The sequence below is a fragment of the Fonsecaea erecta genome, assembly GCF_001651985.1.
Source record: "Fonsecaea erecta strain CBS 125763 chromosome Unknown Scaff9, whole genome shotgun sequence".
In the NCBI taxonomy this organism is placed as follows: Eukaryota; Fungi; Ascomycota; class Eurotiomycetes; order Chaetothyriales; family Herpotrichiellaceae; genus Fonsecaea; species Fonsecaea erecta.
This window is the reverse complement of record NW_017387252.1, coordinates 804,245-828,361: the sequence shown is the minus strand read 5'-3', so window position 1 is coordinate 828,361 and position 24,117 is coordinate 804,245. Positions and strand designations below refer to the sequence as shown.

The 24,117-nt window shown below is 53.2% G+C and overlaps 8 protein-coding genes across 8 annotated transcripts; 5 read left to right on the top strand and 3 right to left on the bottom strand.

The window, feature by feature from the left end:
* Positions 1–1,240: 1,240 nt before the first annotated feature.
* AYL99_09518 (hypothetical protein) lies at positions 1,241–3,476 on the top strand (the record flags this gene model as incomplete). Its single annotated transcript, XM_018841025.1, has 6 exons — positions 1,241–1,514; positions 1,569–1,722; positions 1,823–2,171; positions 2,265–2,674; positions 2,726–2,755; positions 2,840–3,476. 6 exons carry the CDS (start codon positions 1,241–1,243, stop codon positions 3,474–3,476), a joined length of 1,854 nt encoding a protein of 617 aa, XP_018689706.1.
* A 606-nt stretch (positions 3,477–4,082) lies between these two features.
* AYL99_09517 (hypothetical protein) lies at positions 4,083–5,713 on the bottom strand (the record flags this gene model as incomplete). The annotated part of the gene is made up of 5 exons (XM_018841024.1): positions 4,083–4,822; positions 4,876–4,963; positions 5,018–5,157; positions 5,215–5,437; positions 5,483–5,713. The coding sequence occupies 5 exons, from the start codon at positions 5,711–5,713 to the stop codon at positions 4,083–4,085; spliced, it is 1,422 nt and encodes a 473-aa protein (XP_018689705.1).
* Positions 5,714–7,142: 1,429 nt separating this feature from the next.
* On the top strand, positions 7,143–8,057 carry AYL99_09516 (hypothetical protein; the record flags this gene model as incomplete). The annotated part of the gene is made up of 1 exon (XM_018841023.1): positions 7,143–8,057. The coding sequence occupies one exon, from the start codon at positions 7,143–7,145 to the stop codon at positions 8,055–8,057; it is 915 nt and encodes a 304-aa protein (XP_018689704.1).
* Positions 8,058–8,921: 864 nt separating this feature from the next.
* Positions 8,922–10,078, bottom strand: AYL99_09515 (cyclin-dependent kinase 1; the record flags this gene model as incomplete). The annotated part of the gene is made up of 4 exons (XM_018841022.1): positions 8,922–9,195; positions 9,253–9,416; positions 9,469–9,980; positions 10,042–10,078. 4 exons carry the CDS (start codon positions 10,076–10,078, stop codon positions 8,922–8,924), a joined length of 987 nt encoding a protein of 328 aa, XP_018689703.1.
* Positions 10,079–10,676: 598 nt separating this feature from the next.
* On the top strand, positions 10,677–11,921 carry AYL99_09514 (tyrosine-tRNA ligase; the record flags this gene model as incomplete). The annotated part of the gene is made up of 1 exon (XM_018841021.1): positions 10,677–11,921. The coding sequence occupies one exon, from the start codon at positions 10,677–10,679 to the stop codon at positions 11,919–11,921; it is 1,245 nt and encodes a 414-aa protein (XP_018689702.1).
* Positions 11,922–14,658: 2,737 nt separating this feature from the next.
* On the top strand, positions 14,659–16,623 carry AYL99_09513 (hypothetical protein; the record flags this gene model as incomplete). The annotated part of the gene is made up of 3 exons (XM_018841020.1): positions 14,659–15,330; positions 15,416–16,405; positions 16,468–16,623. The coding sequence occupies 3 exons, from the start codon at positions 14,659–14,661 to the stop codon at positions 16,621–16,623; spliced, it is 1,818 nt and encodes a 605-aa protein (XP_018689701.1).
* A 988-nt stretch (positions 16,624–17,611) lies between these two features.
* On the top strand, positions 17,612–21,215 carry AYL99_09512 (hypothetical protein; the record flags this gene model as incomplete). The annotated part of the gene is made up of 4 exons (XM_018841019.1): positions 17,612–18,070; positions 18,133–18,319; positions 18,377–18,418; positions 18,502–21,215. The coding sequence occupies 4 exons, from the start codon at positions 17,612–17,614 to the stop codon at positions 21,213–21,215; spliced, it is 3,402 nt and encodes a 1,133-aa protein (XP_018689700.1).
* Positions 21,216–22,593: 1,378 nt separating this feature from the next.
* Positions 22,594–23,565, bottom strand: AYL99_09511 (hypothetical protein; the record flags this gene model as incomplete). Its single annotated transcript, XM_018841018.1, has 1 exon — positions 22,594–23,565. One exon carries the CDS (start codon positions 23,563–23,565, stop codon positions 22,594–22,596), a length of 972 nt encoding a protein of 323 aa, XP_018689699.1.
* Positions 23,566–24,117: the final 552 nt, after the last annotated feature.

Here is a 24,117-nt window from a genome sequence, read left to right as displayed (position 1 = left end):
ACACCTCAAAAGAACCTGTCATGAGGCCAGTGGGGAAGCCAAAGGTATAAAGACCAATTCCAGCAAGACTTAAGAAATCATCATGACATCTGTGCTACCTTGGCTGGCTGGCGGCGGGTTCCGGGGGATGAAAGCCACAACCTCCCACAGATAACACAGCAGGTTCCTAATCTCAGCACGAAGCCAAAGATGCAGCCAGATGCCTTTAAACTGTGTCACTCACACCTTGATCCGTTGGTCTCTGGAAGGTCTGTGCTATATGAACTAGGACTCTCAAATCCACGATGGCCATTTGCGTACCTCCCGGGGTGTCCCCGGACAAGCTTCCTGACGGCCAGCGCTGTCATGGATGGCCAAAATGGATAATGTCTGGACGGTAAGTATGGAGCCCCGTCTCTGCTTGTCTTTTGAGGCCGTCCGTAACCGTGGGGAACCGGAAACTTGAGGAGGTCCCTCGGAAGCACCGCGAGATAACAAGCTCGCGGGGTAGCATTATTCCCACGTCTTTACCACCTGTTTTTTGACAATGGGATTCTCGCTAAATCGACGTTACATTTGCCTCGCTCTTTCTCGACTAACTGGCTGCGCCAAGATGGCGGAATGCTAGGATCTGCGCTTGGCAGCGGAGGATCTGAAGCAAAGAAGCAATAGAAGCAAATTTCCAATCAGTGGCGAAGTCCACTCTCCTTTTTGCATCATCCCTTGCGTCCGCCAACCACCCCCCTCTCACCTCTCTCATCGAGATGGATGTGCAAAGCCGGTCTAGCCAAGTATACATGATGTCCCATTTCCGAGCCAGGCAACACGTCACTGGGTTGGGGACGATACGCGCTGTAATGATTAACGGGGTAAGCATGTGGCACTCGACTACCAGGAAGAGATTCTCAGATGGGTTTCAAGCTTGTCCATCAAATCGACCGACGTACCGGCTGTGTGGCTAAGAAAGACCTTTCACTGATCTCATTGCGCCTGCTGTCCCAAGAAATTTGAACCCATGCCGCCAAGTCCTTGGGATGCATCACTATTGTGGCACACGGCCTCTCATTGATAACGACAAACGACACCTTCCTCATTTGTCGGATTGCTCCGGCCCTACGCTCTAGTGATATGCAGATGAATGCTGTCGATGGCGAAATAGGATCGAGATATATATCTGTGCAGTGACGACCCATGCACGGCCACCACATCAGAGCAGATATAATTTTTGTCTCATCAGTGTTCCTAGGCACAACTTGTCAACATGAGCGCAATCGCATCTAACGAAGCTCCCATCATCGCCCAGGCTCAGGTGGATGATGCAGCTCTCGCCGGCACCGTGAGGGAGAAGCGCCTTGGGCGTGGTTCTATCGACGTGACCTCCTTCCAAGAGACCAACTCTTCATACGACGATGAAGTTACTGAAGCTGACCTCAACTCTCTTCGTCGGGTCTCGGGGAAGATACCGTGGCCGGCTTTCACTGTCGCCTTTGTCGAATTGTGCGAGCGTTTCTCCTACTATGGCACCACCGTTGTCTGTAAGCAGCAATCGTCGGCTGTTGAATCATCACACTCTCTCTAACTCAATTCAGTCGTCAATTTCATCCAGCAACCTCTTCCGGAAGGCTCCACGACCGGGGCGGGTCATTCAGGCCAGTCTGGTGCTTTGGGGATGGGCCAGCGAGCCTCGACGGGACTCGTGACCTTCAACCAGTTTTGGGCATATGTGATGCCGTTGCTAGGCGCGTGAGTCCCCTTTGGAATAAAGAAATGTCGTGTTATGATCAATTACTATTATTATCAGATCGCGTTGCTGTGCTATTAGACCACGCTGACAGATGTCCAGATACATTGCTGACGCTCACTGGGGTCGCTACAAAACCATCCATGGTGCCATTGTCTGTGCCATTGTTGGGCACGTCATCTTGACAGCTTCAGCAGCTCCGAGCGTCATTTCTCATGGAAGCTCCGCTCTCGCCGCGTTCACCATCGGTCTCATCATCCTGGGTGTCGGAACTGGTGGCTTCAAGTCGAACATCGCTCCGCTTTTGGCTGAGCAGCAAACAGAGACCAAGAAGAGGATCGAGGTGCTCCCTTCTGGCGAGCGTGTCATTGTGGATCCGACCGTGACGACCTCTCGAATCTTCCTATACTTCTATCTCTGCATCAACATCGGCTCGCTGGTTGGCCAGATTGTAAGTCCTCTCAGGCTCCTGTGTTTGGGTTACATGAACTCTTCAAGTTCTGTCTTCCCCACTTGCAATTGTCAATACTAACAAACGCCGTAGGGCATGGTCTACTGCGAGAAGTATGTCGGCTTCTGGCTCGCCTACATGCTTCCCACATGTTTGTTCCTGTTCGCACCTGTTGTGCTCATTGCATGCCGCAAGCACTACGTCTTGACCCCACCAACTGGATCTGTCATCGCAAAGTTCTGGCACTTGTGGACCTACGCATCCAAGGGTCGATGGAGCATCAACCCAGTCACGACATACAAGAACCTGTCCGCTGCCGATTTCTGGGAACGCGTAAAGCCTTCCAACATTCCCGCCGCTCAACGGCCGACCTGGATGACCTTCGACGACGCTTGGGTTGAAGAAGTCCGCCGTGGCCTTAAAGCATGTGCCGTCTTTTTGTATCTGCCCCTCTACTGGCTCGCTTATGGCCAGATGACGGGCAACCTCACATCGCAAGCTGCGTAAGTGTTCTCATCGTCACAGAATCGAGTTGTGTGCTTACAAAACTCTAGTGTTATGGAACTCAACGGCGTCCCCAATGAGTAAGTCTCACCTGGATCTGCAATGGGATCGCGGAACTCCTCCACTTCCATCCGCACAGTTTCTCCAGGCTAACAATAATCCAGTATCATCCAAAACCTCAACCCGATCTCCATCATCATCTTCATCCCCTTTATGGACTTCGTCGTCTACCCAGGCCTCCGCAGAGCACGCATCAATTTCACCCCCATCAAGCGCATCGCCTTCGGCTTCGCGCTCGCCAGCCTGGCCATGGTGTCCGCCTGTGTCATTCAAGTGTACATCTACCGCCTTTCGCCCTGCGGCCACCACGCGTCGGACCCAGACTGCTCCGGCCCGGCGCCCATCAACGTCTGGGTGCAAACGGTGCCGTATGTCCTCATCGGTTTCTCCGAGATCATGGCGAGCATCACGTCCCTGGAATACGCCTTCACCAAGGCGCCGTACAACATGCGTAGCTTCGTCATGGCCATCAATCTGCTGATGAACGCCTTTTCCAGCGCCATCGCGCAGGGCCTTGTGGCGCTGTCGGCCGATCCGCTGCTCGTGTGGAACTACGGTGTCGTCGCAGTCTTGGCCGGCGTCGGCGGTATCTTGTTCTGGCTGAACTTCAAGAAACTTGACAGTGAAGAGGATAAATTGAACATGCTGCAGGCTAGTGCTTACGTGGGCAAGAGGAAAAGCGTGGCTAGCGTGAGTGGGCCGGTGACACAGGAGACATTGGTGGAAAAGGATCACGCATAGATCTTGCATTCATTTCATATGGATGGCAGAGTCCGAGATCAGGTCCGAAATGCAATGGGCACAGCTCGTAGCCGAAACGAAAGGTTGGTGAGCCAGGATCCAGGATCGGACGGTAGGCATTGTCACAGACAATGTAGATTGATCAATTGCTGTCGTCGTGTTCCTGCAACGCAGAAGGGAGGAACTGAAGGACAGCCTAAAAAGGAGAAAGAAGACGATGAATGACATAAATAAGAGCATTTGACACCTTCTCCTCCCCTTCATCGCCATCTTTTTATCCGCAAAGAGCATTAATGGCCCTAAAGCAATACCCTGCTTGCTTGTGAACAAACGAAGAAATTCGATCTCCAACTACGATATGACCAAAAAAGCCCGAGCGAAGTCGTCAGGATCGGTGTTCATCCAGGAGATGACAACTTGAAGCTAGAATCAGGAGAACCTCCTGGGAAATGATTGAATGATCGACGTAGAAGCAGACACCAAGACCGTGATTAATGACGACATGCAACCCATTACTGGTTCGTACTCCCGTTACACCGTAGCTGGTGCGGCGGCAGAGATCCAGTATCTCAACAAGATGCAGTAATGATATTGGCTCATCGTCTCCTAGTAAGCGGTAATCCCCAACCACTCTTTCAGATATTCCAGCTGGAACTGCTGCGCCTGCAGAACGCCCGGCTTGGTCAAAAGGCTCGGACTGAACGAGTCCTCGGTATGGCCGCCCTCGGGCACGACCATCAGGCTCGACGCGTTGCGGTTGGGCGTCATGCGCGCATAGAGCAGCCACGGCGCCCAGCCGGAGACGGGGTCGAGGGTCCCGAACGTGAACAGGAGGTGTGTGGCCGCGAGCAGGTCGGTGTCGGTGAAGTGATACTTCGTCGACAACTCCTGGCGGGTGGGAATGGTGATGTTGTACGTGTCCCGGCAGAACTGGGCGCGGTTGGAGCTGGCCCCGAGCTGTCCGGGCGGGAAGATGGTGCCGTTGACGATCAGATCCGCCGCGATGGGGAAGTAGCGACACTCCAGATATTCGAACGGCGCCGCCTCCGCCCCGGACAGGCCGAATGCGTTTTGTCCGGTCCAGTCGACACAGGAGCCGTTGTAGAGCACCGAGAGGCTGGCGTTGAGGACTTCGAGAGTGCCGTTGGCCGCGAGAGTCAGGTTGAGGGCTTCGTTGAAGGGATTAGGGTTCAGGCCCGGGACGCCCGGCTGGACCCCGTAGCTGAACTGGGAGTTGGACGTGTAGGCGTTGAGGATCTGGCCCTGGTAAATGCTGACGAGATCGCTGGTGTTCTGGGGAACCTCGCAGAGGTTGAGGCCGTGAGCGAGGTCCTCGTAGTCTGTCTCTGAAAGATAAATCAGTATCCTTTCTCCGTGGCGCAAGAGGTGTCTGCTATACCGTTCTTGACGTAGCCTTCAAAGTCCGCAAGGGCTGCTTTTATCTTGGCAGCAGCTTCTGCGGAATGGGTTGAGTAGATATTGGATAGCTGCAGTTTGCGTCAGTGACCTTCTCATCATCTATCTGTCTGGGATGTGCATACCACGGTGTACCAATAGGCACGTGCAGGGTTCGAAGAGTCTGGTCCGAAGCTCTCCGTTGGTCCGGCCCAGGCAATAGAGCCATAGAAAGTCTCTGGACGGTTGAGTCGCAGCATGGCAGACAGCCAGCCGCCATACGAACCTGGAACGCGGATCAGCCCTGCCTCACCCACCAAAATGTCCTGAGAGACCGGCTTACCGCCATGTGCAATCACCTTCGCATTGCTCAATGCGGTGTTGTTTTTCTTCAAATATTCGACGAAGGTGACCGAGTCGTCGAGGACATTATCCAATGTGAGTGTCGCATAGCGTTCTGTGATGTTGGAAGCGGTACTTGGATTGCTGACCCCAAAGAAACGGTGCTCGAGTTGCGCAACGGCTGCACCCAAGGCCGACGCCCAGTCCATCAAGACCGTAAGTTCCTAAACATGGTCAGTACAAGTCAAGCTAAGCCGGCTGAAACATACCACGCATGAGATATTCGCGGTTTCTGCTCCCTGGAAGAAGAGGATCGGGCCTCCCGGTTTGTAGTAGTCCATGATAAATTGATACTGTTGTTTGAAAGTGCCACTTGTGGTGGCATTGTGGTCGATGATTTGGTCATAGAATGCGGTTGGATGAGTACAACTGACTCCAGTCTGCCCCGAGGCTGCCCTTACCACAGTCAACACGAGAATAACAACGAGAGAAGTAAACATGATGAAATGGTTTCAATATATGTGCGCGTGGACGTCGAACGCGGCTCCTGACCTGTGTACAGAAGCTCAGAGAGGGACGAAAGAAGGGATCTTTAAATACTGGATCAGTGAGATTGCATTTGCGATGCTGTCCAGGGAAAAGTCCTTTGAACACAGTCATTGTGTGATGCTCGCCTTGCTTGTGACGTAGCTTGATAGCAATAACTGCCATTCTGTGAACGACGCACTTGCTCGCAGTGCCACGGAGACGTGAACAAGTATCGACATACTTGACCTTAGGCCTCCAACATCGCTATACTAACGAGATACGAGCAGATCTGCAGGCGTATAAAACAGACGTTTCGGAGCGACAAGATGGAAAGGGGAAAACGTGCACACTCATCTTGGCGAGCAAGAGGCGGTCAGGAAATCATTGAGGCTGGTCTCCGTTACTTGTCTGTGACCACAATCTCCGGGCGCCAACAAATTGAAAAAGTTGGTACCGGTACGTGGTTACATTAATACTGTGAGGTTCTGTTTTTGACGAGACTTCGAACTTGGCAAGGCTGAAAGATTGGATCGCAAAACTAACCGCAGATGGAAAATCAGTGTCGCTCACTCCACCGAGGATGGATCCCACGGTTCCTCGTGTAGATCATCAATCAGGCCCTCCACGATCCCCTGGAGATCGTCCCGCAAGTTTCAACGTCAAGTTACTTCCCCAGCCATCAACAGTCTAAATCGAGAGACTGGAGGCTGAGAGTGTGTCGCCTACGACCAGCTCTGCTGAACAGTTGGGGTCGAAAAGATCATTGACTTGGTCACCGTTAACTTAGAAAAGTTAAGTCCACGAAGCCATCGGCCCTTCATTTCAGCTTGCGAGTCTCAAAAAGCAAACGAACAGCATGATCGCTATGTGATTCAGCCATCATTTTAGGTGATCATGGTGCCGTCTGGGGCCATTACTTGCTGTGGGTGGTTTCGACCTCATCCCCGACCTCGCTTTGCTTGAAAAGGAGAATTGTCCGGCATACCTCTGCGTGTCTTGACACAGGAAAGGACCTCTGCTTCGGGACCTTGTTGGCCTGACAGGGACGATCTTTGAGGGCAAGGCCTCTTGTCGCCAACTCCTCCCTTGCTCATATCGCTGTCATCTACGAGTATACCACCACTGTTTTATGTCATTTTCGCCGATCTGGTAGGCTGCTGCGGTCCGAATATGGCCCCAGCTGCTCCCGTCCATGTTTCATTCAGCCTCCCATTGTTACATTGGCGTCATCTTCATTTCAGAACAATTTCCCAAATACGTCTCCATGGGGCCTGTCGAGCATTGATGGAGATTGATAAATTCGACAATGACCCCTCTGCTATCAACGGCTCTAGCTTGCCCAACACGTCCTTTTGAACAAAACATCCCTCCCAGCAGAAAATCCGTTGATAGCCATCCATCATGGCACGAGTCTCCGATACAGTCGCTCTCGACGCTACGGAGATAGTTGTCTACATATTGCTCTTCCCGTTGATCATATTCCTGGGAATTCGCCATGGCAGCAAGCATGCGCTCGCCTTTGTCTATCTCTGCCTCTTCTCTATCCTCCGCATTGTTGCCGACGTACTCGGCATAGCCAACCGGAACTCGACAGATGAAAACACCATTGTCACGACTCAAGCCATCAGCTCAGCCGGCTTGTCTCCCCTGCTCTTGATTTTCGCCGCCTTCGCCCACGAAGCCCACCACTATCAAGTCAAAGCCACCCTGCCTCACGATCAGGCGCAAAACGTGCTACGCCAACTGCGGAGCCTTCAAGGAGCCTTTCATGTCCTGTCAGCCGGCGGCATGGGTTTGATTGTCTACGGGGCCGAAAAATCCGCCAGCAACGACAATAACCACAACTCCAGTATTTGGGCAAACCTCCGCAAGGTCGGAGTCGTCATGATGCTTCTTGCTGCGATCGCAGAAATCCTCTACGCGTTATACGTTTGGAGCGCTGTACATCGAACAAAGAAGGCTGTCCGACCAATTAACCTCATCTCGTTGGCAATCTGCACCTGTGTCAGTGGCTTGTTCGTCGGGGTCAGGGCGATTTACTCGGTCGTCTACACCTTCGATACGAACCCGGATATCAGCCCGGTCACGGGCAAGTTTCTCGTCAAGCTGATCTGCATCGTTCTGGTTCAGTTCTTGGCCGTCGCTTGTCTGGTCAGTGGTGCCTGGTTGAGCAGGAACATCCGGAGGGACATGGAGTATATGTCGATTCAGCCGGCTGAGCGCCTTTCGGCCAATGGTGGCTATGGAGACTCTGCCATGCCTCTTGTGCCCCAGGAGTATTCGAACAAGTGGACGCCACGGAGTTATGATGCTTGAGCCAGGCACTGTCAAACAATGCGCCATTCGAGGACTTTGGCATGGATCTCATAGATGCGGGCATACAAGAACTGCGTGGGTCTGACGGCGTTGGGGCAATGTAGTTTAGAGAGCTTGTTGAATCCTGAGGACAAGTCTGCTGCCGGTGTGGTTTTCCTGTCCCAGATATGAACGCGAATAGACTCGAAGCGTGATAAATAGCAACCTCATTTTATATGCGTGTCATATTCTCGTCCAGTCGGTGAATGGTCAGTACATCTTATCATCAGTGTTCTCCACCTAATCGATTCTCTCTCCTATTCGATCTTGTGTGCAGGACTCCCAAAGGCGTATCGTGAGCCAATGGAACATGAGGTCCCAAAAATCACCACTCAGAAGAAGATATTCATTTGCACATCTCGGAGCATTCGCAGACGATAGCAGTGAAAGGACAGACTGGTAGCTGCACACACACACACACAGATACGATTCATAGAGAATCAAGGGGAAATGGCACGGGATAGACATTCGTTCAAGTCAACTCCGTTAAAATGGGACTTCCCGACGGCACTGCTTAGAAGGAAAGTCCGACCAAGCCCTCATTTAAACCCCTCGCTCTCGTCGTGTCTAGCCCAAAACATACATAATTCATTACACCCAGCCCCATGTTCCAGTCCAACGCAGCATGCCAGCCCGCCCCAACGAACCAGTCCGCGCCTATCTCACTCCGGAGATCCCGTGCCGCTCAATTGAATGCCCAACTCAGTAACAGACATCATGGTCCGCTGGCAGGCAAGCACTTGTGACCAGTCAACCGACGTAGACGCTCCCTAGAGGTCTGGTTCCACGTTCCACAAGGGAATCGCCTACTATCAAGCCATGGTATTAATGATATCCATTCGTTCTGACCACACCGGGTCCGCGCTGGGAATAGGCAGCCGATCCCGCTGCGAAATATGGATGGTTGCATGCCGCCTTGGCCGAAATGCGATGTGCAGGGTCGTACTCGAGCATGGCGTCCAGCAATTCAAGACCGGCCGGTTCCAAGTTCGGGACGAATTTGGAGGTGGGTTCTCGGCGCCATTTGGGAAAGGAGGTTTTGAAATCCGGAAACGACGTGACGCCCGGCCAAGTGGTTTCATCCGGTGTGCCGAGTAGTCTGCTTCGTGTTAGTGGAGACACCATGTGGGTGGGCGCCGCAAGGTGGGAAGCTCACTTGAAGATTTTGAAGATTTCGTCAATCTCAGAGTCGCCGGGGAAGAGAGGCTTGCGGGTACACATTTCGGCGAAGATAGCGCCGACGGACCACATGTCTACACCCGTCGAGTACTGTCGTCCACCGAGGAGAATCTCTGGGGCACGGTACCATAGCGTAACAACCTGTAGAAATAAGTAAGCAGCGGCATTAGGCACGAGTCGCGAATTGACCAACTTCATGAGTGTATGTTCTCAGGGGCACACCAAAGGCTCTTGCAAGACCAAAATCAGCCAGTTTGAGATTTCCCTCGCGATCAATCAGAAGATTTTGGGGTTTCAAGTCTCGGTGCAAGACACGATGGCTGTGACAGTATCGAACGCCTTCAACCAGCTGTGCCATGAACTTCTTGACCATATCCTTGCCCAACCCGAGCCTCTGCATATCCAAATTTGAGCCTTCGGGCAAGGCCTTGCCTCGTCCACCCTCTGATACTGGCAATGCCTCCATGTATTTCTTCAAATCCAGGTCCAGGAACTCGCAAACGAGGTATAGCTTGTGCCCGTCGGCATGGACGATATTCAGCAAACGCACGATGTTGGGGTCGTTCATCTCCTTCAACAGGGATATCTCGCGGATGGCAGTGCTGGGAACGCCTTCGTCTTCGGCCTCCAGACGGATCTTCTTGAGGGCAACGATTCGACCGCCATTGGAGAGGTCTCGAGCCTTGTAAACCACACCATATGTGCCTGGTCATCGAGTTGTCAGTCCAACAGAGTAATAGGAATCTCTCGCAGTGTCCGCCCTCACCTTCGCCAACCTTTTCAATCTTCTGGTAGTTCTCCATCTTGTTCTGGGAACCTCTATTGAATCATCAATCTGCGGTCCGGGGAGCAAATCCTCTCTCGTCGAACGGTGGCGACAAACAGGGGTTAAGGGGTTGTGTTTGATCGTGCAATATGTGCGGGGCCTGACGACGACGGCGACGTGACGATACGGGGGAAGACCTAGAAGTTAGTATGTTGAAATGGAGGCAGCGAACAGTATGCACAATCCTTGTTCTGAGGCTACCACAGAGTTCTTCCCAGATTGATGTAAGGTTGTGCTGCATGGCTTGTCGAATGCTCAATGTTTGTTTAGGCCCGGAGACGCGTCTGATTGGCTGGGGAGAAATCGTGCCTGCCAAGACATTTCCGCGCCCGCAGTTCGGGTGAATTGCGGGCATTGGAAAATTGCCCGCCAACGACTCATCTTTGGTCACAGACAGTCAGTCACTCTGCAAAGACCACCGACTTGAGGCTGAGAGGCGTTGACAGGCGCTTTTTCCCTTTTACTTCCTGTAACTGTTCGAGTTCCCTGCCCGAGTTCGTTATTCACACTTCTGGAGTCTCTTCCTGCTCTCCACGACCACTGACGAACTCCTCTCCGATCTCACCCTGCCCACCATGGCGGGCAAAGACTTGTCACCGCACGAGAAGCTCGCACTGATCAAGGACCAATTGCAGGAAGTTCTACACGAAGACATTCTTGAACATGTTATTCTAAAAGAGCAGAGACCATTGATAATCTACTGGGGCACGGCCACGACAGGAAGACCGCATTGCGGCTACTTCGTGCCAATGATGAAAATTGCGCACTTCCTCAGGGCGGGCTGTAGGGTCAAGATCCTTCTGGCGGACATTCACGGATTCCTCGACAATTTGAAGGCGCCAATCGAATTGGTCAAATTCCGAGCGGAATACTACAAATACATCATCCAGTCCCTCCTCAAGGCCGTTGGCGTGAGTTTGGAGAAGTTGGAATTTGTTCTCGGCTCCTCCTATCAACTAAGTGCAGACTATACCATGGATATCTTTCGACTGAGTAGCGTGGTGACAGAGCACGATGCCAAAAAGGCTGGTGCCGAGGTCGTCAAACAAGTTGAAAATGCCACGTTATCTGGACTGATCTATCCCTTGATGCAGGCACTGGATGAACAGCATTTGGGTGTCGATGCACAATTTGGTGGAGTCGATCAGAGGAAAATCTTTGCTCTAGCGCAGGAGACTCTCCCCAAGATTGGATACAAAGAACGAGCGCATTTGATGAATCCCATGGTGCCCGGTCTGGCCGGCGGCAAGATGTCTGCATCAGACCCCGACTCCAAGATTGATATTCTTGACACTGCTGATGCAGTCAAGAAGAAGCTTCGCAAAGCCTATGCGGCGGCTGGAGAAATCGAAGGAAATGGCATAATATCCTTTGTCGAGTACGTGCTACTGCCAATTAGTGCTCTGCGAGACCCTGAAGGCAAAGGGACCTTCGTGTGCGAGAGAAGAGAAGGAGAAGGAGAGCCGCTGGTGTATCATGACATTGAGAGCTTGAAGGAGGATTACCGAACCGACAAGCTCACTCCACAGCTGCTCAAAGCTGGCGCTTCCGCTGCTCTTGTAGAGTTACTGGCTCCCATCCAGGCGGAATTCCAGGCGTCCCCGGAATGGCAAGAGATCGAGAAGAAAGCCTATCCCCCTCCCGAGCCCGTCAAGAAGAAGAAGCAACCAAAAGACAGAGGCTCAAGGTTCCCAGGGGCGGCCAATGTCACTGCCAAACCAGACGGATCGATCGAAGGCGAGGGAAAGGAACGAGTCGAGGTAGGAAAGACTGCAGAGCAAGCGATGTCGAACCTGGATATCAACGGTCAAGCTTCATGAGCAATAGGAAAGGGAGCCTTCCCTCGCAGGAACCTTTTCGACGTCCAGTCGCTGTCCCGGACAGGGCAAGATTTCCTGAGGAGCATTCGCTGGATATGTCGACCTGGACGACGAGTTTGACGAAAATCTCGGAAACTACGATGAGCTGTGCATGAACGCCAGGTCACATCGCTGCAGGAAATGTACCCACTGTTGAGCGTAAATGATTCGAACCAGGCCACCGCAGAACAGAGAGACTCCTCGCCACTTGATTAGCTGAAACAGGTAGAATTCTGGAACTTTGATACAACGAAGGTATTCTGCGACTGGAGTAATTGTAATTGTGGATTTTGTGAAGAGACATCGTCTATACCTGGTCCCGCTGCAGTTTTTGCGATCCTTCCTGCACACGGCGAAATTCTCGGCGCTATTTTTCGTCGCAGGCTGGCAGCCAGCATTTGCTTCTGCCAACTCTTTCTTTCCCCTTTACTGTTCCTCCTCCACTCAACGGACGCAATTTCGGTGTCTCTATTGCGACCCAAATCCCCACCGAATCTCTCTTCCTGATGTGGCTTGTTGGGACTGTCAGCGGCCTTGCCTGGTAGGGCATGTCTGCTGAAGGCAAGCCTTTCCAAGCCTTCCGGCATCGCAAGACCGCAACAAGTTTCCCGGCATGGTAAGGAGGCACACTAACCGCCAAATGGACTCCCCACAAGCCTTAGGAGGTGGCTGTCGGGTACGATCCAGGTGCAGGACTCGTAACTTGGCTGGTGCAAAAGTGGCCAACCCATCACTGACATGAGTGTAGTCTAGCGCACGGAGTATCCATTTCTCAGGCAAACATTTCCGTGCGCATGATGACGGCAGCTTGCATGAAACGATATCCCCATGAAGCCTTCACAAGCGGGTCTGCCTCGACAGCCTCGACTCTGAAACAATGGATAGGGAGCGAAGGGTGACCGACTTATGCATTAAGGCTTTGCCAACTTCTAAGCTATAGTGAGACTGGGCTCAACCATAATACCACGGAAAAAAAGAGAGACGCTGTCGGCCCAGAGCACCCTTTACAGTCCCTGATGTCAGAGCTTAGGGTAAAGAGGAGGGTGGTGTCATGGTCGCCATGGAATGCCAACCAACACACCCTCCCCAATACGAAGGCCAAGCCACCCACGCAACCTTTGTCCTTAGTCCGTCCTGAATTGGTTTTGTCTTCTGCTAGACTCGACGAAGGTCGACAGAGTGACGAGAAGATCGTCAATGATAGACACAGTTTTAGCGAGACAACATGAACGTTTCGGCAAGACGGTACCCTACAACGTCCCTGACACCACAGCCACCGGTACCCAGAGGACGTGGTGACGTTTTCTATTTCGTCCAGTACCCGGGCAGATCTCGATGCAACAAGAACCCGCTGAAGGTGGGACCTACTACAGCTATTCGAGGCTGAAGGCTCGTTCTTGCTTGTTGATGACCAGGGTTAGCACAAGGGTGTTCTGATGTACTAGGATCACAATTTCGCCGGTCGCGTCTCAGCCTCAGATAGGGAGTCAGACTCGTGCCAGCCTAGTCACTTTGATTACAGAGGTTACAACTGTTCTGTACGGGTGTCGGCACCATCTTGATGGCGTCTCAAGCGCGGATCCTCGAACACACATCAGGCAGACCCTAGTTCCAAGAAAGACGGTCAAGGTCTCTGGACGAGCGGCGGCTTACCGAGGAATGTGGGTGAAGGAGCTGATCCCCCAGATCACTAAAGCGCCGAGCATCTGCCCGCATCAAGAACGCCCGGGGATGATCAGACTTTCGAGGCAGATTGGTCCGGAGGCATGTTGGAAATAATCCAGACATCGACATAGTGGAGAAGATCTGGGAATTGACATAAGTGGGCACTTTGGGCGAGAGAGAGTGCGGGGTTTGGCTCACCATCAGCAGCTAGGGCACGACATTGAGGGTCTAAAGTCGCCCTTTTTGGTTCAGCAACCAGTCCCGCCGCGGTCGTGGAGAGGGTGGGTGGATGCTCGAGGCAATGAGGGTCGCGGTAGCGCCCCGGACAGCGACTGGGGGGCACATGGGAAAGCGAGGCTGTTTGCACTCTCTCCACTCTTTTGCCGGCGATTTCTGCGATCTCCTGTGCCTGTGCCACTGCTCACCACAAGCATCAGCCAACGACCGCTCGTCGTCTCTTTTTTCCTCCTCGTCGTTCCTTGCCCACCTGCGTTTCTGGGAAGGCTCCGGGACTATCCAAGCTTCTTGGAACCTCTTCTTTCGGATCCATTGGTCTGTGAGCTGGCAACACCTGACCCGTCTGACCTTTGACCAGCTCGCTTAACCTTGCTCAGGGAGCTCCAGAAGGAGCCAATGATGCAGTCTGAGCAACGTTGATTTGGGTAGCTCGTACCGCAGTCATGCGAGTACCAACCTGATTTGGGTTGCGCTGATTGGAAATTTCTCCGGTGACCTCTTTGCCAGCCTCTTTGCCATTGGCAGACTCAAGGCGCGACCGAGTGCTTTGGTTTACCACTGCCCTAGCGATCTCGAGCAGTCAGTGCGTCATCTGAGTTCACCAGAGGGGATGGAAAGTCGACCACGAGGCATAGGAGTATATATGTACGTGGTGAACCCTTCCTCAGAATTCAATCCCTTCGACCACAGGCCAGGTGTCGAGATAGCTGAGCTATTCTTTTGTGTTTGGACCGGGACCATCAAGTCCGCGTGCTTCGTTGTCCATATACTTGACTGAGCCTTGCAACCTCTCACGATGAGCTACGCGCATGACGAAGAGAGCGGTGGCCCTGGCGGCCGTGCTGGCCGTCACATGAGTGTCTCCAACTATGCCAACAATATGGGAGCACCAACCTATGACACGACCAGACGAAGGTCTTCTATTGTCCCTGCTGCAGCTGTCGCAGCACAACAAGACGAGACGGTCTTCAACCAGAAGGATGAAACCCTTCGCAAGATGTCTGTGGCCGTGCCCAATCTGGCCGAGCTTTCTGCCGATGCCAAAGCTGCCGCAGAGTTGGAACACAAGATGGGCTTTCGCGAGGGTTGCCGACTGTATCCCAAAGCCATCATGTTCTCCTTCTGTCTTTCTCTCGCCGTCATCATGGAGGGATACGACACCTACCTCCTCGGCAACTTCTTCGGGTTGACCACATTTGCTCGCAAATATGGGTCGCCCGCTGGGATCGTCGACGGCGCCCAAACGTACCAGGTTTCGGCGGCATGGCAATCGGCACTCACCAATGGCACAGCTGCTGCACAAATTATCGGCTTGTTCCTCAACGGCATCATCTCCGAGCGCATCGGATACCGCTGGACCATGATCGGCGCCCTGGCCTTCATTTCTGGATGCATTTTCATCACCTTCTTCGCCGTTGATGTGAAGATGTTGCTCGCTGGTTACGTCTTGTCCGGTCTCCCATGGGGTGTAAGTTTGCTCTTTTGTTCTCCCCCTCGCGGCTATCAGAGCGAGCACGCTTCGAGCAACGATGCTGACATTATTCTTCGCCTAGGTCTTCCAAACCCTGACTACCACATATGCCGCCGAGGTGACTCCAGTCCCGCTGAGACCGTATCTGACGACCTACGTCAACCTCTGCTGGGTCATCGGCCAGCTCCTTGCTGCCGGTATCTTGAAAGGCTTTGTGAACCAAACAGACCAGTGGGCATACAGAGTGCCATATGCGATCCAGTGGATATGGCCGGTTCCCATTGGGCTGGCAGCGTTCCTTGCGCCCGAGAGCCCATGGTGGCTTGTTCGCCACGGCAAACTGGAGCAAGCTCGCGCGGCGCTGCTCAGATTGACCTCCAAAAAGAACACCGAATTCAACGTCGAAGATACGTTGGCCATGATGATCCACACCAACGAGCTTGAAATCCAGCAAACCGCTGGTACCAATTACTGGGACTGCTTCAAGGGAGTTGACCTGCGCCGAACCGAAGTGACCTGCATCACGTGGTTGATTCAGCAGACCTCAGGGTCTCCCATGATCGGCTGGGGCACCTATTTCATGATCCAAGCTGGCTTGAGCGAAAGCAATGCATACTCCCTCGGTGTTGGCCAGAGTGCAATGGGTTTCCTTGGAACCGTGTTGTCTTGGTTCTTGATGCCGCACTTCGGTCGCCGCACCTTGTATCTCGCCGGGCAACTTGCCATGTTCATCATCCTGATGATCATCGGCGGGCTTGGAGTTCCGAGTCTATCCACGTCGGTTGGCTGGGCTTCTGGTGCTTTGATTCTCATTCTCACCTTCATCTACGATTTTACGGTGGGGCCTGTCTGCTACTCGCTGGTGGCGGAACTTCCGTCCACTAGACTTCGAATCAAGACTGTTGTCTTGTCCAGGAATGTTTACAATATCATGGGTATTGTGGTGGGCACGCTTCAGCCTCGTATGATGAACCCCACCGCCTGGGGCTGGCGCGGAAAGACTTGCTTCTTCTGGGGCGGTCTTAACTTGCTGGGCTTGATCTGGACCTATTTCCGTCTCCCAGAACCAAAGGTACATCACTGTTCCTTGTCGTCTCCTCCTTCCGCCGCTCAGTCGACTGACAATCTTTCCAGGGCCTCACTTATGCCGAACTTGATGTCTTGTTTGAGAACAAAGTCTCTGCCCGTAAATTCAGGCAAGTCAAAGTCGACCCATACCGCTCGGACAATCTGGTTGTTGTTCCCGACGAGTTTGGGGACTACGACGTGGTCGAGAAGAAGGGTTACTGAAGGGCATCGGACTGTCAGAGTGCTTCGACGGATAGGCGTATCAAGCACGTCCCGTTGTTGGGCCTTGCTCGGTGGGCTGTTCCGTGGCAATATTGGCTTTTCGTCCAGACAATTTATTTGTTTAAAACGGGACACATACGCAGAATCGAATTTCTATCAAGCCGATGTCAACCGCGTGAAATAAACGGCGGGTCTTTGTATGTGTTGTTGTGCACGGACATTTGCGCACCCCGTCGCCTTTTTGGGGGCCACAGAAGCTGCCTGGTTTGCCTAGTGAAGCCCAGCCACTGGTTCGTGTAAGACGCCCAGGGAATCCAGTCGAACCAGCACCAAGTGAGGCTTGTGAACTGATCCAACTAATAGTGTGTTTCGCCTGTCACCAGCCCAAAGACAAGGCATCGTGGCGTCCTCATTTCTCTCCGTCGCAAAAGTCCTGGGCTTTTGGCCTGCATCTCAGCCGCACGACCACTTCATGCGTATGGCGTATGGCACCACCAAACGTTGGCCATGGCATTGTTTGGCGCCAGCTAGTTCATGCAGTGGTCCAGAACCGAGATCCCCTTTGTGCAACGGTGCTGGCCTGACCGTTCGAGTTCAGATAGTTTTATCTGTCACTCGCTCGCTGCCTTGAGTTTGTTGTTTGTTGTTGTTTCCTTGTGTCGCCGGTTCTCAGCCTCCTTCTTCCCATTTCCTCGTCCACTTTTCACTTCAGCTCTTTTCGCTGTCGATCTGATTGTTTTTCCACGAATAAGACTAACTGCTCTCTCGAGACCCGTCCAATCCTCGTGTTGTCTGACTCAGGTATTCATTGCTCATCAGGCTCCCACTGCCGTTGGGCCTCGTGCTTTCCCCGCTGTCGTGCTTCGATCGTCTGGGGGCTGTATTTCAGCAGCCATCGAAGCTTGTTTGGCCAACGCAACCTTCCGCTTGACTCACTTGCGCCTCCATTTGGGCTCGAATATCTCTGTTCCCAACTCATAGAAAAGCTATGGATGATCGCAGAGACAACATCGGCGGAGGTGGTCGCTGGTATGGTCCTCCACCGCCCGATCTTTCTGTCGCCCCGGCTCCCATAAAGATGCGACGCAAACAGCGCAGACAGCCTCCTCAGGAGACGGTAAACCAGTTCTGGAATCAACTGAACCCCAAACACCCCGGTAAAGTGTTCACCCTCCTCCCCAACAACCCCTATGCCCGCAAGAAGGCCGCGAAGACTCCTCATGGCACCGTCTCCGGCCAGCGCGCCGCCAAATCCTACGAGGAGGCCCTCGCCGAGTGCAACAGGGACGTCGACAGGATCATCAGAGAATGCCGTCGACTGAACCAGAAGTACCGAGACATGCACTTTGACATCGAGTGGGATCTCAAGTCTGGGCAGAGGAATTGTCTCGACGGTCTCAGCACGCCTGGCGATTCCATGAAGCCCAAGGGTGTCAAAAGGGTCACGGTAAGTTTTCTGCTTGTTGCTGCCTTCTCGACGAGATCTACGATGGCTAAGAAGGGGGTTAGGAAATCTTCGAAAAACCCGAATTCTTCATTAACGGACCGACTGCTGGTGATGTGCGGCAGGGGCGTGACGGAGATTGCTATCTGATGGCAGCGCTGTGTGGATTGGGCAATATGGAAGGATTGATCGACAGAGTCTGTGTCAAACACGACAAAGATGTCGGTGTCTATGGCTTTGTCTTCTTTCGAGGTAAGACTCTCACGCTCCGGGTGAACACAAATAAAACGTCCTAATTTATTCCTGCAGATGGTGAATGGCAGCATACGATCATTGATGATAAGCTTTACAGTAAGTTTCAATAATTTTTTGCACCGATGTCTCCCTATTGTTGTCGTTACCATCTACGTGGGCGAAGACTGACAGATATTCAGCTCGAGCACCCGATTATGACGAAGCCCAGGACGAACGGGTTGTCTGGGATGACATCAATCGCGTCGACAGTGCCGAAGAATACCGTAAAGCCCACCTGACAGGCTCGAGGGCACTGTATTTTGCGCAATGCAGCGATGAAAATGAGACGTGGCTCCCGCTGCTCGAGAAGGCCTACGCGAAGGCGCATGGGGACTTTGCTTCCATCGACGGAGGATTCACTGGCGAAGCCATCGAGGACTTGACTGGCGGCGTGACGACCGAGATATACAGCACTGACATCCTCGACCGCGAGGCCTTTTGGCACGACGAACTCATGCAGGTTGGCAAAAAGTTCCTCTTCGGCTGCGCCACGGGGTTTTACGCCAACTGGCTCGACACCACCCGGGCACCCCGCGAACGTGAAGGCATCTCCGAAGGGCATGCTTATAGCATCATGGACGCACGGGAGATCAAGGGCGAGCGGCTTCTGAAACTCCGCAATCCCTGGGGCAAGAAGGAATGGACCGGGAGATGGAGCGACGGCAGCTCCGAATGGACTCCCGAGTGGATGCAGTTGCTGGACCACAAATTCGGCAACGATGGCATCTTTTGGATCAGCTACGAGGATCTCCTCAGGAAGTATCAGCATTTCGATCGAACGAGAATCTTTGGTGCAGAGTGGAATGTCACGCAGTGTTGGACCAGTGTTAATGTCTCGTGGTCAGCCGAGTATCACAGCACCAAATTCTCATTGACGTTGGAGGAGAAGGCGCCCGTGGTGATTGTGCTGGCGCAGCTGGACGACACCTATTTCGGTGGGTTGGAGGGTGGATATGGGTTTGACCTCCAGTTCCGCCTCGAGTCCGACAACAAGGAGGACGAAAACGACTACATTGTCCGGTCCAACGGTAATTACGCCATGGCCAGATCTGTCAGCACCGATATTGAGCTGGAAGCTGGCACGTATTCGGTGCTGATGAAGATTACCGCCACCCGGAACACGGACAGAGAGCACGTCGAAGATGTATTGCCCGTCTATGCCGCCACAAGACGCGAAAAGCTCATTCAGATGGGTCTTTCGTACGACCTGGCGCATGCCAAGGGCGTGTTGGTGGAAACGAAGGCAGAACGGAAAGAGCGTAAAGAGCGTGAGAAGGCTCGTCGGGCAAAGGAGAAGGAGAAGATGAAGGAGAGGGCGAAGGCCGAAGCGAAGAAGCACTGGGAGAGACAGAAGAAAAGGCATGAGCTGGAAAAAGAGAGGCGGGCGAGGAACAAGGAAAGGAAAGAGAGGAAGAAACGGGCAAATGGCCAGGTCGACCAGGAGCCTTCAGAACCGGTTGTCGAGAGGCAGGGAACCTTTAACAGCATGATCAACGGGAACCCTGAGAGCGACAAGGATAGTCCGACGATGCAGAATGGGCACGTTGACAAAAGCGAAGATTTGAACCCCGTGTCCGAAACAGTCGAGGTCGAGTCCGTCGCCGTGGGCGTGAAGGAATCCGCGGAACGGTTAGAGGAGTCCAGCGCGACCCCTGCTTCTCTGGAAAAACCGCCGGAGGAAATCACCGCCGGCGATGTTGTTCAGCCGCTGGAAGAAGTGATCAAAGTCGCCGACGCAGAAGAATACGCCAGCAAACTGGAAGATCTTTCTGACAAGAGGCCCGAGACCACCCCAGCAGGAACTAACGATGCGCTCGTCCAAGCAGACGGCTCCAATGTTGTTACCGACATCAAGCCGTTGTCGAAGCCGCCTCCACTATCTCGTCCAGAGCATGTCACATCTAAAGACATCGGCTCCGGTAACGATGCGACTTCTGTAATCACGAGGTACAGAGATCCTCAATCTAGCACGGCGAATGGACCTCATCGAAGAGCACCCCAACGCAGCGATACGTTCAACAGCACAGCCGTCATGCTGGGCATTGGGAGCGGCGCTGACGGGAGCAGGGATGAGATCCAAGACGGCGACGAAATAAGAGACTTTGACATTGACCGCGAAAACGACGGCAACCAGGAGCCAAACGAGGGAGGGCCCACGAATGACGACGATGTCTCCGACGCAGACTCCTTCCCGCCGTTCGATTGGAATTCAGAACTCGACATGTCGCCCTACATGAGCAGCGACGCCGAGTCAGATGCCTCCTCGACTCCCAGCTTCGTTCCCGGTCTAGGCCGACTCAGACCCAATGTCCGCCGCGGGCGACGCCGCTCACGCTCGCCACTGCTCAACCCGGCCATCGACATGGACGGATCGGGCATGAAGCAACCAGGCAGCGGACCTGATGACGACGGCGATGGGCCCGGCGAGCCCTGGAATGCCGTGTGCGTCGTGGGGCTGCGGGTGTATTCGACGCTGAAGGGTGAAGGGATCAAGCTGAAGGTCGTGCGCCCGAGCGAATATTCCGACGACGACGAGGGTAAAGAGGACAGACGCAACGCCACAAACGGGGCCAGTGGGAGCCCAGGCACCGAGAACAAGGCCCCCGCCGAGCCCATCTTGGACCCGGACGATATCTCCAAGGGAGCCGTGGCCGCCGAGCCTGAGAGCACGGGTGCCGTGGTGGTCGGCGAGCACCAGAGACGCGACTCAAATCTCCTGGGGGACCGCATGAAACTAAGCGGTAGCAGCAGCAGCAGGAGGATCTCAAAGCTTGGTATGCGTCCCCCTCCAGCGGACCGGTTGACGACGAACGTGAGGAGATCGAAGAAGGAGATTCAGCTTTCGCGGAGATGAGTCCGATAAAATAGTGCAGGCGACGAGAGAAGGAGGAGGAGGAAAAGAAGAAGGGAAAAGGCAAGGGTCTCTCTCTCTGGTTTATTGATAGGCGGGAGGGTTTGCTCAATTGGTCCCCAGGGCTGGAAGGGCGTGTCTATACAGTAATATACGACAAACCGGGTTCGGATATGGAACTGCTGCTCATTTCTTTGTATCCATCCCTCTCTTCCCTTTTCTTCCTTTCTCTCTCTCTCTCTCTCTCTCTCTCTCTCTCCTCCTCCTCCTCCTCCTCCTCCTCCTCTTTCCTCCATGTCTGATATCTCTCCCTCCCTCCTCTGCCTCAAAATGTAATCACATCACGATTTTGCAACATACGTATCACCGGTAGATGTCTGATGAGTTTACGAAGCAAATCAAATCACGACCTAGGTAGGTAGGTAGGACTTGACGAGTCACACAGACGGAAAGATACACATACATACATACATACATACATACATACATACACGTTTATTTACATCTTGTTGGTGTTGTTGCGTGTGCGACGTGCATCCATCCATCTATTTATCTACCCTTGCCTTGTCCATGTTGTCTAGGGACATAGGTAGGGCTTAACAAAAAAAGCCTGCCGAGGAAAGAAAGCAAGCCCTACCGATTCGAATGGCACATATTATTCTGGGCTATGCGCCTGTGCTCTTTCTCTTGCTATATATACATCTGACCATACCATGAAATGCGATGTGGTGATTAATACAGGCATCTTCGTGGACTCAGAGTGCGGAAATCTGCTGTCAAAGTTGGTAAAGGCGGTCGAAAGGGGCGTTCGTCCATAACAATTTCCATAGCTATGTAGCCGACCACATGTCCTCGCCAATTGGCATTAGCAACCCCAGTACTACCACTTGGTGGCTCAGTGACGGGCCCGGGATCATCGTAAGAGTCTGAGGTAGAGCCAACCGGGCCTTTCGTCCCACTCTGGCATGCTATGATACTGTTGTCTCCCTCGATTTCTGGGTTAAATCGTCTCTTTTGCCACCAACCTTCACGAATCTCCCGACGGAGGATAGATACAGTGTGCGACACTGCCACCAGAAGTCCTCCAATAAAACGACCCGGAGGGCCGAAGCCTGAGCTCGGATCATAAGACACCATGCATCGGTACCATCGTCCTGGGTCAACATATGCGTCTGTTGTTCGCCTGGCGCAAAGCAATTCTTCTCTATCCGACTTCCTGCTCTGAGGATGCCTCGATCATATGGCTATGCTTGTCGATGCCGAGTCCGATTTCAGAAGAGTGCCTGCGCTCCTTTCGGCCGAGTATCTTCACTGTTGTTGTCAGGCTCAATGGATGTTTTCTGATTCTTCTTCCCATCATGACAACGATATTACCCCGTCCTCATCCAAGAACCTTCAGCCCACCCTTCGTCTTCGGCTGTTTCTTGTGCACACCACCGTGCTCTACCTTTCCGTGGCCACCAGCGCCGCCTTTGCCCTTGTGTCCTGGCTGCTTTGTGCTTGTAGGTCGCACGTCTGTCACAGCTTTTTTCACCACGATCGGATGGCTGCCAACATATTTTCCGTTCATATCTCTTGCAGCACGGAAGTAATCGTCTCCGTCGGCGAAACTAACGAAGCCATACCCCTTGGATTTTGTGGTGCGTTTGTCGCGGATCACACGGGCTTTCTGGACCGAGGGGTATTGTGCAAAGGCTTTGAGGAGGGAGTCATCGGTCACTTCGCCCGCGAGATTGCCAACGAAAATCCGAAAGTGCGCCGGGTCCCATTCCAAGAGGGTCGGATCAGTCCAACTGGTACCACCACCAGAGCGGTATACCGTTTTAGGGACATCATCTTTATGTTGATTTGTGGTTTCTTTGTGGGATATGATCGTGTTTTGGGTCGGGTTTGCCGGCGCTGCCCCCACTGGTTTCGGCGTGGACGTGTTACTAACCTCTCTGCTCATGTATGCACTTTGCCACTGCTGCACTTGGGCTTCGTAATCGGCGTCATAGCCTGGATATGGGTTCGCCGAGGAAGAGGATGCGTCTGGAGTCGGCACGAAAGGGTTGCGGATCTGAGGAGCGCTCGAGTACGATGCGTCATATTGAGGTAATGATGTAGGTTGCGGATACTGCGCAGCAGGACTGTAGGTGGTGACCGGCGCTCCAGCGTAGTGTGCTGGACTGCTTGTGCGATATGCGTTCGCTATCGACCTTGGAGCAAAGGCTGTGAAAGCCGGCTTGACAGAGGCGGCGCTCGATGTCGGTTTAAATGCTGGTGCAGGGCTGACTGCAGAGGGCGGCGGCCGCGCAGGGAGTGAAGCTGGAGGTTGAGAAGTATTGAGACCTGGAGAGGCCGAATATGACATGATGAATGTTTGATCTGGCAGTGAAACCACTGGTTGATGAGACGTACCGGAGACCCTCTTCGGAGGTTAGTCTTGGACCAGCGTAATAGGGATAAACGAGCGTAAAGGCTGCTGGATGAGAAGAGGTGCACTGCAATTGTATCTTGTCTACAAGCTTGAAGGTAGGGCGGTGAATCACTGATGGACCGGTTCTCGAAATCTGTAGAAGAGCGTTTGGCGATCACCTACCGAAGCCTTTGATCAACAATCATACGTAGATCTGGACCAAACAGAATCCGCATCAAGTTTAACGAAGCCACTAGGTCTCATTAAGCATAGCTCCATCTCAACTACACGTGACAGAGCTTGGCATGAGAATATTTTTCTGGCGGAACCAGTTTGTTGAGAAAGCTCCGAGATTTTAGTCACGGGGATACGGGGAGCATGGGAAACCCAAGAGGCGGCCAGAGAACTATGAGTCCTAGCAAGGACCTGTGGCTTGATCTCCCGCATCAGTTACAATCAAAAGGGGGAGCAATATACGGAGTAGGGTGACCACAGCCTTCGCTGGTC